Genomic DNA, 15,209 nt, shown 5'->3' on the forward strand with positions numbered 1-15,209 from the left:
AAATCAAAAATCTGATAAGGATATATAGAGAAGTCCTAAAACTGTACGACAGAAAAACAAACAACCAGATTCAAAATGTGCAAAGCACTTGAACAGACATTTCTCCAAAGAAGATATAAGAATGGCCAATAAGTATGTGAAAAGACGCTCAATATCACTAACCATTAGGGAAACGCAAATCAAAACTACAATGAGATATCACCTCACACCCATTACAATGGCTATCACCAAAAAAACAGAAAACAACAGGTGTTGGCAAGGATGTGTAGAAACTGGAACCCTGGGGCACGGTTGGTGGGAATATAAAATGGTGCAGGCGTTGTGGTAGACATTATAGAGATTACCCAAAAAATTAAAAATAGAATTACCATATGTCCCAGCAATTCCACTTCTGGCTATATACCGAAAAGAAGTGAAAGCAGGGTCTCAGACAGATACTTGTACATCCATGCTCATAGCAGCATTAGTCACAATCCAGTCATGCACCTCACAACGATGTTTTGGTCAACAACAGACCACATATGCAACGGTGGTCCCATAAGATTAGTATCACACAGCCTAGGTGAGTAGTAGGTTATACCATCTAGGTTTGTGTAAGTGCATTCTATCATGTTCACACATCGATGACATCACCTAACGACACATTTCTCAGAATGCATCCTCGTTAAGCGAAGCATGACTGTAGCTACAACAGGGAAGTAACCCAAAGGTCCATCAACAGATACACGGATAAACAAACGCGGTCCGTCCATATAACGGAATATTATTCAGCCTTAAAAAAGGAAATCCTGGGGTCAGCCCCGTGGCCGAGTGGTTAAGTTCACACACACTGCCTTGGCGGCCCGGGGTTTGCTGGTTCAGATCCTGGGCAGGAGCCTATGCACCGCTCATCAAGCCATGCTGAGGCAGCATCCCACATAGAGGAATTAGAATGACCTGCAACTAGGATATACAACTATGTACTGGGGCTTTGGGGAGAAGGAAAAAAAAAAAGAGGAAGATTTGCAAGAGATGTCAGCTCAGGGCCAATCTTCCTCACCAAGAAAAAGAAGAAAAAGGAAATCCTGTCATGTGCTACAACATGGATGAACTTTCAAAACATCACCCTAAGTGAAAGAAGCTGGTTACAAAAGACCACATAGCATATGAGTCCATTTACCGTATATGAAATGTCCAAAACAGGTAAATCCACAGAGACAGGGCGAAGAGAGGTGGTGGCCAGGTTTTCTTTCTAAACACACTTTAGAAGTAGGTAGAGGTGGTGGTTGCACAATAATGTGAATGCACAAAATGCCACTGAATTGCTCACTTTAAAGTGGTTAAAACAGTAAATTCTATGGTATGTGTACATTACACAATTTTTAAAACGCCTGTAAAACTGATTAACCTCCTATCGACGACTGAACAGAACGCGTAGGAAGGTGTTTTGCTAAATGCGAGCACAGGCCCGGCTGGTGCCACATGGCCCTTCCAGCTGCACGTGCGCAGGGGCCACCACGCAGCCGTATTCCCGCTGCCCGTCCACATCTGGCTGTGGTGTGCCAGCCCATCCAGCCCCCCTGTGGTCCTGCCTCGTCTCGAGGTGCCGTGCACACCCTCTGGTCTGAGCCTTCCTCCTTGCTCTCCGCGGTGGGCAGGGCTGCCTGAGGCCAGGAGATGGTGAGCACAAACGTCCACACAGGCGCCAGAATCACACGGCACACCCTGTCCACCGCGGCCATCGGGTGACCAGAACAGAGTTGTCCTAACCGTCCAAGATTGGTGTTAAAATCGAGCCAAGAGTAAACTACTGGAGAGACGCCAATGCTTGAAGAGCCCCCGGGCCTGGGAGGCAGCATCCTGCCCACACTCCTGACCAGCGAGGTGACCGCCGTCCCCCCAAAGCGGACGTCAGCGCATGGGGCAGGCATCCGTGAGCAGGGGAGGGACACGGCCCTGTCACCACCCTTGGCGCCCCTGGGACCCAGCCGCCTCAGGCGCTGGTGGAATGCTCTCCAACAACGCTGAGTGGTCCCCGCAGCCTCGAAGCCGGCCCTGGTGAGCCTCTCAAGGACCCGCTCACGTGCCCGAGACGGTACTTCACAAAGCTCACACATTCTCCGAATTCCCCCACGGTGACGCGCCACCACCCGTATGTCACCCCCACTTCAACCTGTGGCAGAGACCCCCGCCCCCACTCCTGTGCGTGGAGGCTGAGCAAGGACCCACCACCACTCCCTACACGAGGCCGAGCCAGAGCGCAAGCCAGGGTCAGCGTCCACCCAGGGAAAAGCAAGGAGGCGCAGAGGTCGTGGACAAAGAACCTGAGACCGCGGGGCGGCTCTGCCAGGGCCCCACTGCGCTGAGGGCGGAGCTGAGATGCAGGAACGCTGGCCTCTGCGCCCTGCCACAGCACTGGCTGCTGGCAACATCTCAGGGCAGATAAACGACAGCCTGTGACCATCGTCAAAAGCCACCCAGGTGACAAACAAACCCCGCTCGAAGAGCCGCTCCCCTAGGGCGCAGGGGAGGGGGCAGTGCTCACCTCCCTAGCGGGAATGTCCATCTTCTCTTATGTTTTTGTGTCCAAAAAGACAAGTAAACTGTCCAACATGAAATGTTGCCCTTTCAGGGTGCATGCCCTCTCCACGGGACGTGGGCACCCCAGCGGGAGGGTCACCAGCAGGGGCAGCCCCTTGGGGGACAAGGACCCTCAAGTCCCTGTGCCACCAGCCTCTGAGGCCCCCTGACGGGCTCCTCTCCGGCTGCCTGGGGCTCCTACAGCCAGGTTTCTGCATCACAGGGTCTGAAGCAGGGCTGAGCAGGGTCTGGGTGGTCGGTATGGAATTTCCACGTACCCTGGAAATGCTCTGCCCTGAAGGACGCACGGGGCAAAGCTGCTCCAACGTGCTCGGGGTCCAGTAGCCTCCAGAATGGGGTCAGAAGCTCTCCTCTGGACCCATGTGCCTGGGCCTTCATCTCCTAACAACAGGCCCACTGTGGAAATGAAGACGACCCTCCTCACCTCTGGGGCCAGTGTGGACTGGGGAGGGCAGTGACAGGTCTGAGGGTGGCCACGAACCGCAGGAGATGCACGAGAGCAGCATCCAGCCGTGCCAGCCTGGGCCCTCCCCTCCCGGGGAGACCAGGGCATTTCTTGGACTTTTCCTTATGGCACAAACTGGCCACGCTGAGTCCTCCCTGCTGGCAGTTAGCCAGCACACTCACACACAGTCCTCGGGCGAAGGCAAGGACTCCAGGGAACCCCCACGAGGTCACAGAAGCTGCTCACTCTGCCTTTAGACTTCACGACGATAAAGGTTCCTAACCCACGGACCGCGAGGAGCACCCATCTTCACCTCCTGGCACAATGGACCAAGAGTTCACCCCTCACCCGCGATACGAGTCACAGGAAAATTGAAGGACTCACTGTCTTCTCCGGGACAAGGCATGCCTGGCTGCTCGGGGATGCTCGGGAAAACTGGACAGAAAAAAAGAAAGAGCGTCAGTACCCCTGCAGCCTGCCATTTAACGCAGAAGCTCTCACAAGAAGTCCTGCTCCGAGTGAGGCGGGCCGATGTACTTTTGCACGAAGCCCACACTGCTGACCAGAAGCCACCCTGGGGAGACGCTCGTTAAGGTGAAACTTTGGAGACCAAACTCCCCTTATGAGACTCAAAATGCACTGAGAAGGCAACGGGGGGGTCAAGATAACAGAGCTGCCCCAGGAGACCCCTGATCTTTATCGATAGGTTAACACGGAGGTGGGACAGAACCGCCATCTCTTTGAAAATTGACTTTTGAAAGCACATTAGATTCCATTTCTTTATCCTCAAGATGGAGTTCAAAACTAAATATTTTAAAATATACCCTGGGCTTCCACAATAAATTATTATAATAGGAGCTTAAAAAGTATTCAAACTAAGCTAAAACAACCTTTTTCTTAATCTAGAAAACAAAGTGAATTTTTAAAGCACCACAGCCCTCGACGTTGAGAGGGAACATGAACGTGCCGACCACCACAACAAATAAAGTGGACTGGGCTAGGCTCTAAATTTAAAACCTCATTCACATAAAGAGCTACAAAAATTGGATATTGTAACCAACTAGCCCAGTGTTAGGGGGCAAGCCAATCCGAGAGAAGCTGTGGGTAGTTTCGAGCGTCGTCCCAGGCTCTTGGCTCAGCTGCCCACACGCCTGGCAAAGAGTCTAAGCTGCACGAGCAATGGATGCAGACGTGACCGGCCGGCCACAGCTGCTGCAACCACGCTCTCTGGGGCCCCAAGAGACCCTGCAGAACCAGGGAGTGCTACAGAGCACAGCCTGAAAACCCCTAATTTAAAGATTCGACTGAAATGAAAACAATTAGGATTTCCCAAGACTCAACTTTTAACCCAGCTCGGAGCTTAACAAGCTGAGGAGACGCGGAGCCTGGGGAAGCCACAGGGAGGGTGTGGTCCATCTCACCCGCCCGCTGTGGCCCTGACCCGCTGAGCTCCAGAAGAGGTGGAGGCAGGTGAGCGGGCTTCTGATGGGCCAGAGAGGGCAGCCCCCAGGAAAGGAGGGTGAAGCAGGTCAACAACCAGAACCCAGGCTGCTGTGCCCAGTGAGCAGACCCTTATGACACTTTACCAGGAAGAGCAATTTTCATCTGGGTTGATAGGATGTAAGAGAGAAAAAACCAACCCAAATTGCATCACATTCAACATCCTTAAATTCTCTGGCATCCTAAGATCTTAAACCGTGGTCCTCCGTGTGGCTTTCAGTCCCTCAGGTGGTCTGGCAAAGATGCCCACAGCCAAGGAGCCCCTCCACCCACCGGGCACCCCCTCCCTAGACCGCAGGGGGCAGACGTGGAGGGCCCCGCCTCCCCCCACCCCCGCCTGCCGGCCACCACTGACCGTGAATGATGAGCCCCTCGTCCCTGCGCTGACAGGCCAGGCGGAAGGCCTCCTCCAGCTCCATCTGGGAGGACACGGTGCAGGGGTCACCTGGGCAAGGTGGAGCGAGAGACATGGCTGAGGCCACTGCAGGCCTGAGCTAAAGGGTACTCAGCGCGTCAGACCCGAGTTTGAGAGGGCAGAGTATCTGCTCGTGACCAGCCACCCAAAGCAGCGTTGGGAGGTCCCAGAATGGCCAGCCCGACCAGTGGTCACCCCACTCAGGACCCACATCAGAACCAGCCAATCCCCAGAAAGGACAAGTTCGTCCACAGCCGGAGAAGACCACCAGAGAGCTAAGCAGCACTAACTTTCCTGGCCGGGGCAAGATCAAGGACATTCTTCTTAGGGAGAGAAGGACGGAAAGGCTCCTTGCCCTCCATTGCTGGACAGGAACAGAGAAACTCGTGGAACCAGAGCCCTATGTGCACATTCCAGCGGGAAGGGGCGGCCGTGAGTCTCCCTCGCACCCCTGCGTCCTCGTCCTCGGCTGACAGTCAGAGTCACGTGCAACAAGGGGGTCTCTCCTGGACTGTCTCACAACCCCTTAGCTTTCTTGAATATGTTTCTGACAATGAGAGAGAAGGAGGGAGGGAGAGAGAGAGGAGGGAGAAAAGGAAGAAGAAAGAGGGAGGAAGAGAGATGGGGGGGAGAGGGAGGGAGGAAAAGAGAGGGACGGAGGGAGGAAGGGAGAGAGGGAAGATGAGAGGGGGGGGAGAGGGAGGGAGGGAGGAAAAGAGAGGGAGGGAGGGAGAGAGGGAAGATGAGAGGGGGGGAGAGGGAGGGAGGGAGGGAAGGAGTGACGGAGGGAGGGAGGGAGAGAGGGAAGGAGAGAGAGAGAGAAAGACAGAGAGAGAGAGAGAGAGAGGGAGGGAGGGAGGGAGTGGAGAGGGAGGGAGGGAGGGAGGTGGGAGAGATGGACACTATGGGCCCAGCGCAGGCACCCTCCCCACTTCCCCTGGGAAAATGCAGAGCTGGCTCTTCCCAGTCACCCAGCAAAGCCCAGTGCGTGAGCCAGGAAGGCCAGGGCAGGAGGTAAGTACCCGCCCAAGGTGCGACCAGGAGAGCCCCACAGCCTCTTGCTGCCAGGACCAGTGTGCCATGCGGTGGGCCGTCCATCTCCCGAGGGGCATCTCACCTCCCGGCTCCCATGGCCCGCTTCCCTTCACAATCTCTCAGCCAACCTCTTTCCAGGAAAGGATTTCCCACGTCCCCACTGGGGAAGTTGGCTGTTAACGAGTTTAATTCATGGTTTTACATCTCCCCGAGGAAGGCGCCGAGCAAACTTCACAGGCACAGAAGATTTAGGGATTTACGATCTGATCCACACAAGCGCAGGCTACCTTCACTGTCCACCCACTTGAGGGTGAGGGGGTGCCCCTGGTGCAGACTGCACATCTCTCGCACTTCCTCACAGAGCTCCTCGAAGGTCATCGCGGGGTCCAAGCTGGTGATCAGGATGTCCCTGCGCAAAGAGGATGTGGACACGTTTCACCAAGGAGCACATTTAAATCAAATTAAATACTGATCACTGATTAGCCAAGTTACTGATTAATTAAAAGAAATGAAATTTTCCCCAAAGAAAATATTACAGCCCACCCCCCAACAGAACCATTGACCACAGTTTCTTACAAATACCACCACGAATGCCCTTGCACAGAAAGGAAAGACCCAGGTGCCTGGAGGCACCTGAACAAGGGGGAAAGAACGAGGTGAGGGCAAGCACCTGCTCAGGCACCAGGTTCAGATTCTGCCCAGAAGGTCACCCAGGAGGGGTGGGGGGGGGGGTGGGACACAAGTCTGTCCAGTCTAGCCCGGCGGCTTCACTAACCTGTTCCCCCAGCCTTGATAGGGCCAACTACGGGAGCAGGTGGAAGCGGGGCTGAGGGAGGAGCAGAATGAATAACTTGTGAACCCAAGGCTCCTCTTCCAGACCCGGGGGACCATCCCACTGCCTTCAGTGTAGCTGTGACACAATTCCACGCACACCTTTTTGAAAGCACCTCACAGAATGTTACTGTCTTTTATCTTTTCATCCAAAACTGGAATGTTGAATCTGGATGGTCACCCTTTGAGGGCTGGGCCTTCAGGAGTGAGGCAAGTTAGCACAGGGGAAGCCCATGAGACCCGACAAGGAGAGTGAGGGGCGGGGCACTATTCCGCTCCTGTGCATGGCTCCCCCTACTCACTGAAACAAGACGTGGCCCTGTCCCCCCAACAGACAGAAGGGACGGCAAGGATGGCCCCAACAGAGCGATCCGGCCCTTGCCCTCCGCAGCACGACTTCGGCACACGTAGGAAGGGGCCATCCCACCTCCACGGCCGGACCCTGACCACCACCCCTAACGTCAGCCCACTCCTGAATCAAGCAGCGGCTCTGAGCAAACACGGGCTCCTGAGGCTGCCAGCCAGCACTCTCAGACGGAGCCCTGGACAAGGGCCACCAGGAGTCTGCACCCAGCAGCCTGGTGGAAAGCCCTCTCTGGACTCCTGGGAGTCCCCAAGCCACAGCACCCAGCCCTGGGCTTTGCACACAGCAGGTCCTCGGTAAGAGAAGTCCTGGAACACAAGCCTGAGCTGGAGAGAGGGAAGGTCCAGCACAGTTGTCTCTGTGATCTTAGAAAAGCGAGCAGAGCAGGGTCTCCCATGGCCCAGCTGGGGGAGGCAGACCCTGGTCTCAAGCCTTCCGAGGGCCTCGGGGGACAGGCAAGGGTGAAGCTACGGCGGTGGGGTGGCTGAAAGTCCCTCCATTTTTAAGAATAGTTTCCACTGTGTCTGCCCCTCAGCTCCTGGCCCTGCTGCCCCAAAATAACCTCCCTTCCATGGCAGCAGCGACAGAATTTCACCTGGACCCACGGGGTTTGGACAAGTGAGCCCTGGTCTTGGTGGGCGCCTTCCAGGCCCAGTATCACTGCTGCGCTCTAAGTCTCCCAACTCAGACAGCAGGGTTCCTAACCCCATGGGAGGGGCCCTGGTGCGGGCAGACGTCAGGAAAGTAGGCACCAAAGGGAGTGAGAAGCTGGAAAAGGGAAGGAAACTTCCGTCCAGCCCAGGGCTGAAAGGAGGAGGGGTGTGGGAGGAGAGGGGGAAAATGAGAAGGGGAGGAAGATGAAGCAGGGAGAGGAAGGAGGGGAAGAGGGGAGGGGGGAGGAAGGAGGGGAAGAGGGGAAGAGGGGAGGGGGAGTGGAAGGAGGGGAAGAGAGGAAGAGGGGAAGAGGGGAGGAGGAGAGGAAGGAGGGGAAGAGGGGAGGAGGAGAGGAAGAGGGGAAGAGGGGTGGGGGGAGGAAGGAGGGGAAGAGAGGAAGAGGGGAAGAGGGGAGGAGGAGAGGAAGGAGGGGAAGAGGGGAGGGGGGAGGAAGGAGGGGAAGAGGGGAAGAGGGGAGGAGGAGAGGAAGGAGGGGAAGAGGGGAGGGGGGAGGAAGGAGGGGAAGAGGGGAGGAGGAGAGGAAGGAGGGGAAGAGGGGTGGGGGACAAGGTGGGAATGGAAGGAAGAGGAAAGATCGTAGGGGTGTGGCCTCACTCCCCGGGAAAGCCTACTCAACAGGTCACACTACCCCGTGGTAACCAGAGCACTCTCCAGGGGCCAAAGCAGGGAGGGCGGGATGGGTGGGCCGGCTCAGCCCAGAGCTCCCAGGGGCTGTGCTGAACTTGCCTGTGACCCCTCAGTCACTTCCACTCCCTGGCTCAGTGCCTGGAGACCGGCTGCTTAAACTGCCCTGGGGGAAGGCTGGGGGTCGAGTCCCCACCCTCCCTGCGCTGGGGTGTGGACCTCCTCTCATTAAGGATCTGCTCTGATTTTTACAGAGTGGCTTGCTGCTCAGTTCCAGGTTCCCAGCGGGAGAGGACCGCGTCTCTTATATATTGACAGGTGTTGCACACAAGATGCTCTGGCCCTTGTGCCAGTCCCAGAGCCAAGACCGAGCTGACATCTCACCAGTTTTAGCAGCAGCTCACCCTTCAGGCCAGAAGACCGGACTCCCCATCTCTTCAGCGGGGTTGGCCGACCTGTCCCTCAGCGCCCCTTCCCTCCGGCTCCGCCACCAGTAGCCCCTTCCCCAGCGTGCACCCAGGAGACCCGGCTGAGGACGGCAGAGGGGGCAGGAGACCCGACCTGAGACTCCAGACGGGTGCGCTCCGGAGGTCAAAACCCGAAGCCCCTCCCTCCTCAGGTCGAGGACGCGCGGGCGCTGCGCCCCCAGCTAGAGCGCCGGGAACGCCGCCAGAGCCGGGACGCCCAGCTCACCCGCAGGGCCGGCGTTGCGCTCCCCTCCAGCCAGCTGGCCAGCGGCGGCCTCGGAGCAGCCAGGTCCGACCTCGGGGCTCCCGGGGACCAACCCCGTGGAAAGAAGCATCAGCATATGTGCCCAGCTCTCCCTCAGCGCCGTCTACTGCGCAAGGCGCGGCGGCGGGACCCCGGCCCCTGGGCGCAGCCCCCTAAACCCTCACCAGGGCGGTCCGGCGGCGGCCAAGCGTCGAGCGTTCCCTGGGCCGGGCCAGACGCACCCGGACATGGACCCTGGGAGGCGCCCGCTCGCCCATTTCACAGCGAGACAGGTCGAGTTCAGGGCGCCGTGTGCGGCCGCAGGGCCGAATCGGAAAGGTCCGGCCCCCGACGGAACCGCGCCGGAGCCTTTCCAGGCGCCCTCCATTCGCGCAACCCCGGCGGCTCACCGCACCCGGCCTTCACCTGGTTCAGTGAACTTTTCTTAAACTGAGATCTCAAGCTGGGTAAATTGGGGAAAATTTAGAAACTCCGACTTTTTAAAGTCTGCCAGCAGTTTCCACAATTTGATAAAAACTTTAGTCCTTACAAGTTTGTGGCCTTAACGTCCCGGCCAACTTTCCAGGGAAAATGTCAACATTTTGCCCAGAGCTGCGGAGCGCTCGACGACGCCCGCCTCCCGCGCCGCGGCGACCTCCGGGCAAGTCTGAGCCCAGGAAAACCTCGCCGGGGCGGGCAGAGACCCGCGTGGCCTCCTGTGCCCAGTGCGCTCCGGGCAGGGCCCGTCGACCCCGAGCCTCGGGCGCCGGGGGCCAGGCCCACCCCGTCCTGCCCATGAGGTTTCCCGCGGGTGACGTTCCAGGGTGCCCGCAGCGCCCGCCTCGCCCGGAGCCGCCTCTCGGCGCTGGCGCGTCAGGACCTCCCGGGACGCCCCTGGGCCCAGCGGCGCCTCGCTGTCCCCTCCTTCCCGCGACACGGCTGGGAGCCCCCGAGCGCCTGCAGCTGCGGCGACATGGGCCCCGACGGCCGGCGCTGCTCCCCGCGCCCCGCTTTGCCCTCGGCCCCGCCGGCCTCGGTGCACACGCCCCCGGCCCCGGCAACGCCCCGCCGTCGGGCGCTGCGCGCTCACCCGTTGTAGTGCGCCTTCAGGCGGACACGGCCGCCGCTCCCGTCCATCTTGGGGCCCGTCCTGCTGGGCATGGCGCGCTCCGCCGGCCGCCGTCAGTGTGGCGCCCCGGGCGCTCAGGCCATGGCGCGGGGCCCCCAGCGGCCGGGCCGGGACGCCAGGTGGGGCCGGCGGCGGAACGCGGAAGGGAGCGCGCGGCGGGGGACCGAGGGGTGCCGGTCCGGGCAACTCCGCGGAACTTGAGTAGCGGGCGGGGCGGGGCGGGGGCGCGGCCGGCGAGGGCGCGCGCGGGGGACGCGCACGGAGTCCCGGCGTCAGTCTCCGCGGGGGGGTGGGGGGTCTGAACATGGCCGACCCGGGGCCCAGCCGGCGGCCAATCGGCTGGGCGGGCGGTCCCCGGGCGGGGGCGGTGGCACCTGCGGCCAATGAGGGCGAGGCGGGGCCGCCACCTGGGCCAATCCCCGGGGGACCCCTCGGCCGCGGCCCAATGGCTCGGCGCTGGGCGGACTACCTGTCGGGCGGGGCGCGCCCCACCTGCGGCCAATGGGAGTGCGCGTGGCCCGGCTCTGCCCGGCAACCGAAGTCGGCGCGGGCGGCCGGGGGACACTGGGACTGCCCGCGGGGCGCCCCCTGCCCGCCCTGCGCGCCGGCCCCTCCGTGAGGTGGGCTCGGGGGCCGCGGTTCCTGGGTAGGGCCCCTGCGCTGCCGCGCCCCGGGAACTTGGTGGCAATGCCAGCTCTCGGCCCCAGTCCGACTCGCTGAATCAAACTCCAGCTGTCTGCGAACAAGCCCGGGTGATTCTGGGTCGAGCGCAAGTCTCAGAGCAGCAGGTCTAGGGGACAGCGGGGAGGGGTCGCCGGTGATGTGAGGAGCGGGGGTGTGGCCAGAGGGCGCTCCGCCTCCTAGGAGCAAGAGTACAGTAAGCAGCTCAGACCCCCGACCGCGAAGGGCGCTTGGACAGTGTCCCCAGCGTCCGGCCAGCTTCCAGATGCGGAGACCGAGGCTGCGAGGAGCAGAGAACCTGGCCGACGTCACGATCCGGACTCAGCTGGTTCTCCCGACCCACCCGCCCTCCACCCCCTGAGGAATCCAAGATCCCATTGCAGGAAAGGCTTGTCTACACTCGCTGGCCGGCTCCCTCTGCTCCAGTTCACCCTTCCGCCCGGGACAAGGAGACTGCATTTGCGCAGGCCGCCCATGACCTTCATTTCTGAGTCCACAGCCTCTCTGGGTCTTACTGATTCCGTGGCATTTGATCTGGTCAGTCGCCTTTAACGCCATCCGCGCCCCACGCCACCCCTCAGGTGCCCGCGTCCTGGGCCCCTTCCCCTTAAATGTGGGATAGGCTTCTCTGAGGAACCCATCCCTTACTGGATGCATCCACAGGGGCCCCAATCTGCTGTTTGCAGGACCTCAGCTGGGCACCAGTCGCGCACCACAGACTCAGAGGTCTGCAGCCCCTCATCCCTAGCACTCCTGCCAAACACAGTCGTCCCATCGGCCACTCCCCACTGCCTCCCTGTTTTTCCCCACCCCACCCGGTTGGCAACCTCTGACCCGGACTCCAGTCCCAGCCAAGCCTTTACCGCTCACTCCTCAGCTCCACTCCTCTCCTCCCATTCGCACACTTTCATTCCACAGATGCTTCCTGGCGTCTCCTCGGTGCCCGGCGCTGGAGTGACGCTGGGGAACCCAATGGACACATCCCTGTGGTCATAGAACCATATTCTCCCCAGAGGTGGGCACACAGAATCCTGTTGACGGCCTACCTCTCACCTCCTTAAAGTGCTGTGAACTCTCCCCTTAAAAAAACCTCTGCACCCTTCACCCCCCCCCCCCAATTTCTCCACTCCTCTACAGGAAACTCCTGCCAGGAGCTGTGCGCAGCCCCCGCTCCCCCTACTGTCACCATCAACTCCTATGTTTTAAATACAATGGCCAGTTTTCGGGCTTTGTCTTAATTGACCTTGACAGTGGGTCTCCTGGAAACACCTTAAGACGCTATTACTCTCTCCCGTCTCCTCCTCCATCTCCCTCTGCAGCTTCCTCCTGGGCTCCCAGCCTTTCAATGCGCCCCTCGCCCCTTCTCAGTCTTTAGAGATTCTCAGGACCTTGAGCTTCTCATTTCCTCTTAGGGCTCCGAATACCAGGCCAAGCTGAGATCGCTCCCCTGAGCTCTGGAGCCTGATTCCCCCACACACACGCCTGTGCTCCTAACAGACGCCCCTCGGCCTTGCTCTTCTCCGTCCTGTCGTCCTGTCGGTGCGGACCCCTCTCTCCAGGTGCTCAGCTTGAAACCTCAGAGTTGATTTTGCCTCCTCTCCCTCTCGTACCCCACACCCCTCCATCTGCAAATCCTGGCAGCTCCACTTTCAACACGTTTCCAGATTCCAACCCCATCCCCCCACCTCCATTGCGACCGCCTGGTTCAAGCCACACCCGCTGTGCTGGGGTTGTTGCGGCAGCCTCCAGTTTCCTTAAAACAGAAGTCAGTCCCTGTCCATCTGTCTGGTGTTCAAAATCCCCGGTGATTCCCATCATTCTCGGGAAAAGCCCACAGGCCCTACAGGATCTGGGACCCTGTGCTTCTCTGCCCTCATCTCCACCATTCTTGTCCTGGCTGTACTCCACTCCAGCCGCCTGGCTGCCGCCTGCCTCAGGGACTTTGCACATGCTATTCCCTCTCCGAAGAGCTCCTTCCCCCAGACCCACCCTTCCTTCTAATCTCTGCTTAAGTCCCTGACGTCTGTATTAGTATCTGCTCCCCCGCCCCTACCTCGTGGGGTGACTCCACACCCCAGCACGGACACACAGAGCTCCATGGCTGTCAGTTGGGCATGAAGGGAACGGGACTGAGGGTTTGCGCTGGGAGGGGAGCAGCATGGTGCTCCCAGGGAAGAGCAGGAAGCTGCCATGTGAGCAGAAGCCCTGGGTGGCAGGTGAGTGTGTGGGGCACAGCTCCCCCATGCCAGGCCCCTCAGCCTAGGGGTGGGGCCCCTGTTCTCCATGGGGGAGGGGAGGGGCCTATTCCAGGAAAGGGGATTCCACCCTGGGTCTCCACCACATCCAGTCCCAGGCCAGGTTGAGGGCATATGGTCGCCTGCTGTGCCCAGAAAACGTCCCAAGGCCTCCCCAGCAGGCTGGGGCCCCCCTTTTGCATCCTCAACAAGCTCTGCAAAACAAGTGCCCCCATCCCATAGCCCAGGCCACGGACAGCCCTGGCGGGGGTGGGAGTAAGTACATCCCAGCCACTGGAGCTGAGCCACCCCATGGAGCAGAGGGCAGAGGGCGCGGTCCTGAGGGACAGGCAGCCACACCCAGCCTGGTGTCAATGTGTCCACTGCACCCTGACAACCAGAGCAGCGTGTTTATTCCCAAGTTTGCTGACCACTTGCCCCTCCGGACACGGCTGGTGTTGGGACCCCATCAGCCTGGGTCACCGCTGTGTCCCCACTGCGTCCCAGGCATCTAGCACCCCGAGGAGAGAATGAATAGATGAGGACCTCTTGGAGGTGCTGGGACCATGTGGGCCCCCTAGGACCTTGGGCCTTGTTTTGGGGGCCACTGGGCAGGGTTACTGCCTCTCCCTGTCTGCAGTCCGTGGAGGCATAATGGCTGATGGGAGGACCCGCCCCAGGCCCTGGCGGGCAGCAGAGCGGGAAGGTGACCCTTGGACCCAGGCGCAGGCTGTGCCAGGCCTGTGAAGGGCCCTGGGGACTGAGGGCGCGGCTTCTCACCTCTTGGCAGTTTCTGTGTTGCAGATTTTCCAAAAAGTCCACACATGCTTTCACAATCACCAATACCTATTCTGTCCATAAGGAAAAAGCACAGCGGTGGGTGGTGGTTGCTGTTTTAACTGATTATAACAGTGACACAGGCGTACTGTAAAACTTCAAAGGCAGGGAGCTGTGCAGAGCGAGGAGCCCTCCTGACTGCTTCCCTCCTCTCCCGGCAAACCAAGTCCAGCCGCGGGGGAGACACCGTCCCTCTCTGGCCACCTGGGACCCGAGGGCAGATGGAGGTGCAAGGTGGCCGCCTGGCTGCGCTTCCCACCAGGTGTGGGGCTGGTGGGGGGAGGAGGGCAGCTGGGCCAGCAGAGGACAGAGTGGGGCTGCCTGGCCTCCAGCCGAGGTCCCCCCCGACCCTCCAGACAGCACCTGGCTCACCCCTCTAATTTTCTTTGATAAAAGTTCTTTTATGGAAAAAAATAAACAAGTGGGACTTCCATAGACTAAAGAGCTTCTACAGGGCAAAGGAAACCAGGATCAAAACGAAAAGACAGCCCACCAACTAGGAGAAAATATTTGCAAATCATGCATCCGACAAGGGGTTAATCTCCAAAATATATAAAGAACTCACACAACTGAACAACAAAAAAACAAACCACCTGATCAAAAATTAGCAGAGGAGATGAACATTTTCCACCGAAGATTTACAGGTGGCCAATAGGCACATGAAAACATGTTCAACACCACTGATCATCAGGGAAATGCAAATCAAAACTACACTAAGATACCACCTTACACCTGTTAAAATGGCTATAATCACTAAGACTAAAAGTAACAAATGTTGGAGAGGTTGTGGAGAAAAAGGAACCCTCATACACTGCTGGTGGGAATGCAAACTGGTGCAGCCACTATGGAAAACAGTATGGAGATTCCTCAAAAAACTAAAAATAGAACTACCATACGATCCAGCCATCCCACTACTGGGTATTTATCCAAAGAACTTGAAATCAACAATTCAAAGAGACCTATGCAACCCCATGTTCACTGCAGCATTATTCACTATAGCCAAGAAGTGGAAGCAACCCAAGTGCCCATCCACACATGAGTAGATAAAGAAGATGGGGTATATATACACAATGGAATACTACTCAGCCATAAAAAAGACAAAATTGTCCCATTCGCAACAACATGGCTGGACCTGAAGGATATTATGT

General features: G+C 58.6%; 1 protein-coding gene and 1 long non-coding RNA gene across 2 annotated transcripts in view; one reads left to right on the top strand and one right to left on the bottom strand.

Annotated features, from left to right (window-relative positions):
• Positions 1–10,665, bottom strand: part of PRKCZ (protein kinase C zeta) — a 112,148-nt gene extending 101,483 nt beyond the window's left edge. The window contains exons 1-4 of the mRNA XM_023635945.2: positions 10,271–10,665; positions 6,263–6,384; positions 4,881–4,970; positions 3,410–3,460 (exon numbers count right to left, since the gene is read on the bottom strand). Of these exons, the coding sequence (XP_023491713.1) occupies positions 3,410–3,460; positions 4,881–4,970; positions 6,263–6,384; positions 10,271–10,341 (334 nt within the window). The 5' untranslated portion in view covers positions 10,342–10,665. The remainder of the gene's footprint in view (positions 1–3,409; positions 3,461–4,880; positions 4,971–6,262; positions 6,385–10,270) is intronic.
• A 140-nt stretch (positions 10,666–10,805) lies between these two features.
• LOC106782828 (uncharacterized) lies at positions 10,806–12,224 on the top strand. The gene is made up of 2 exons (XR_011433888.1): positions 10,806–11,527; positions 11,909–12,224. It is a non-coding gene; the product is annotated as an uncharacterized lncRNA (long non-coding RNA).
• Positions 12,225–15,209: the final 2,985 nt, after the last annotated feature.

Source organism: Equus caballus, chromosome 2 (genome assembly GCF_041296265.1).
Source record: "Equus caballus isolate H_3958 breed thoroughbred chromosome 2, TB-T2T, whole genome shotgun sequence".
NCBI lineage: Eukaryota > Metazoa > Chordata > Mammalia > Perissodactyla > Equidae > Equus > Equus caballus.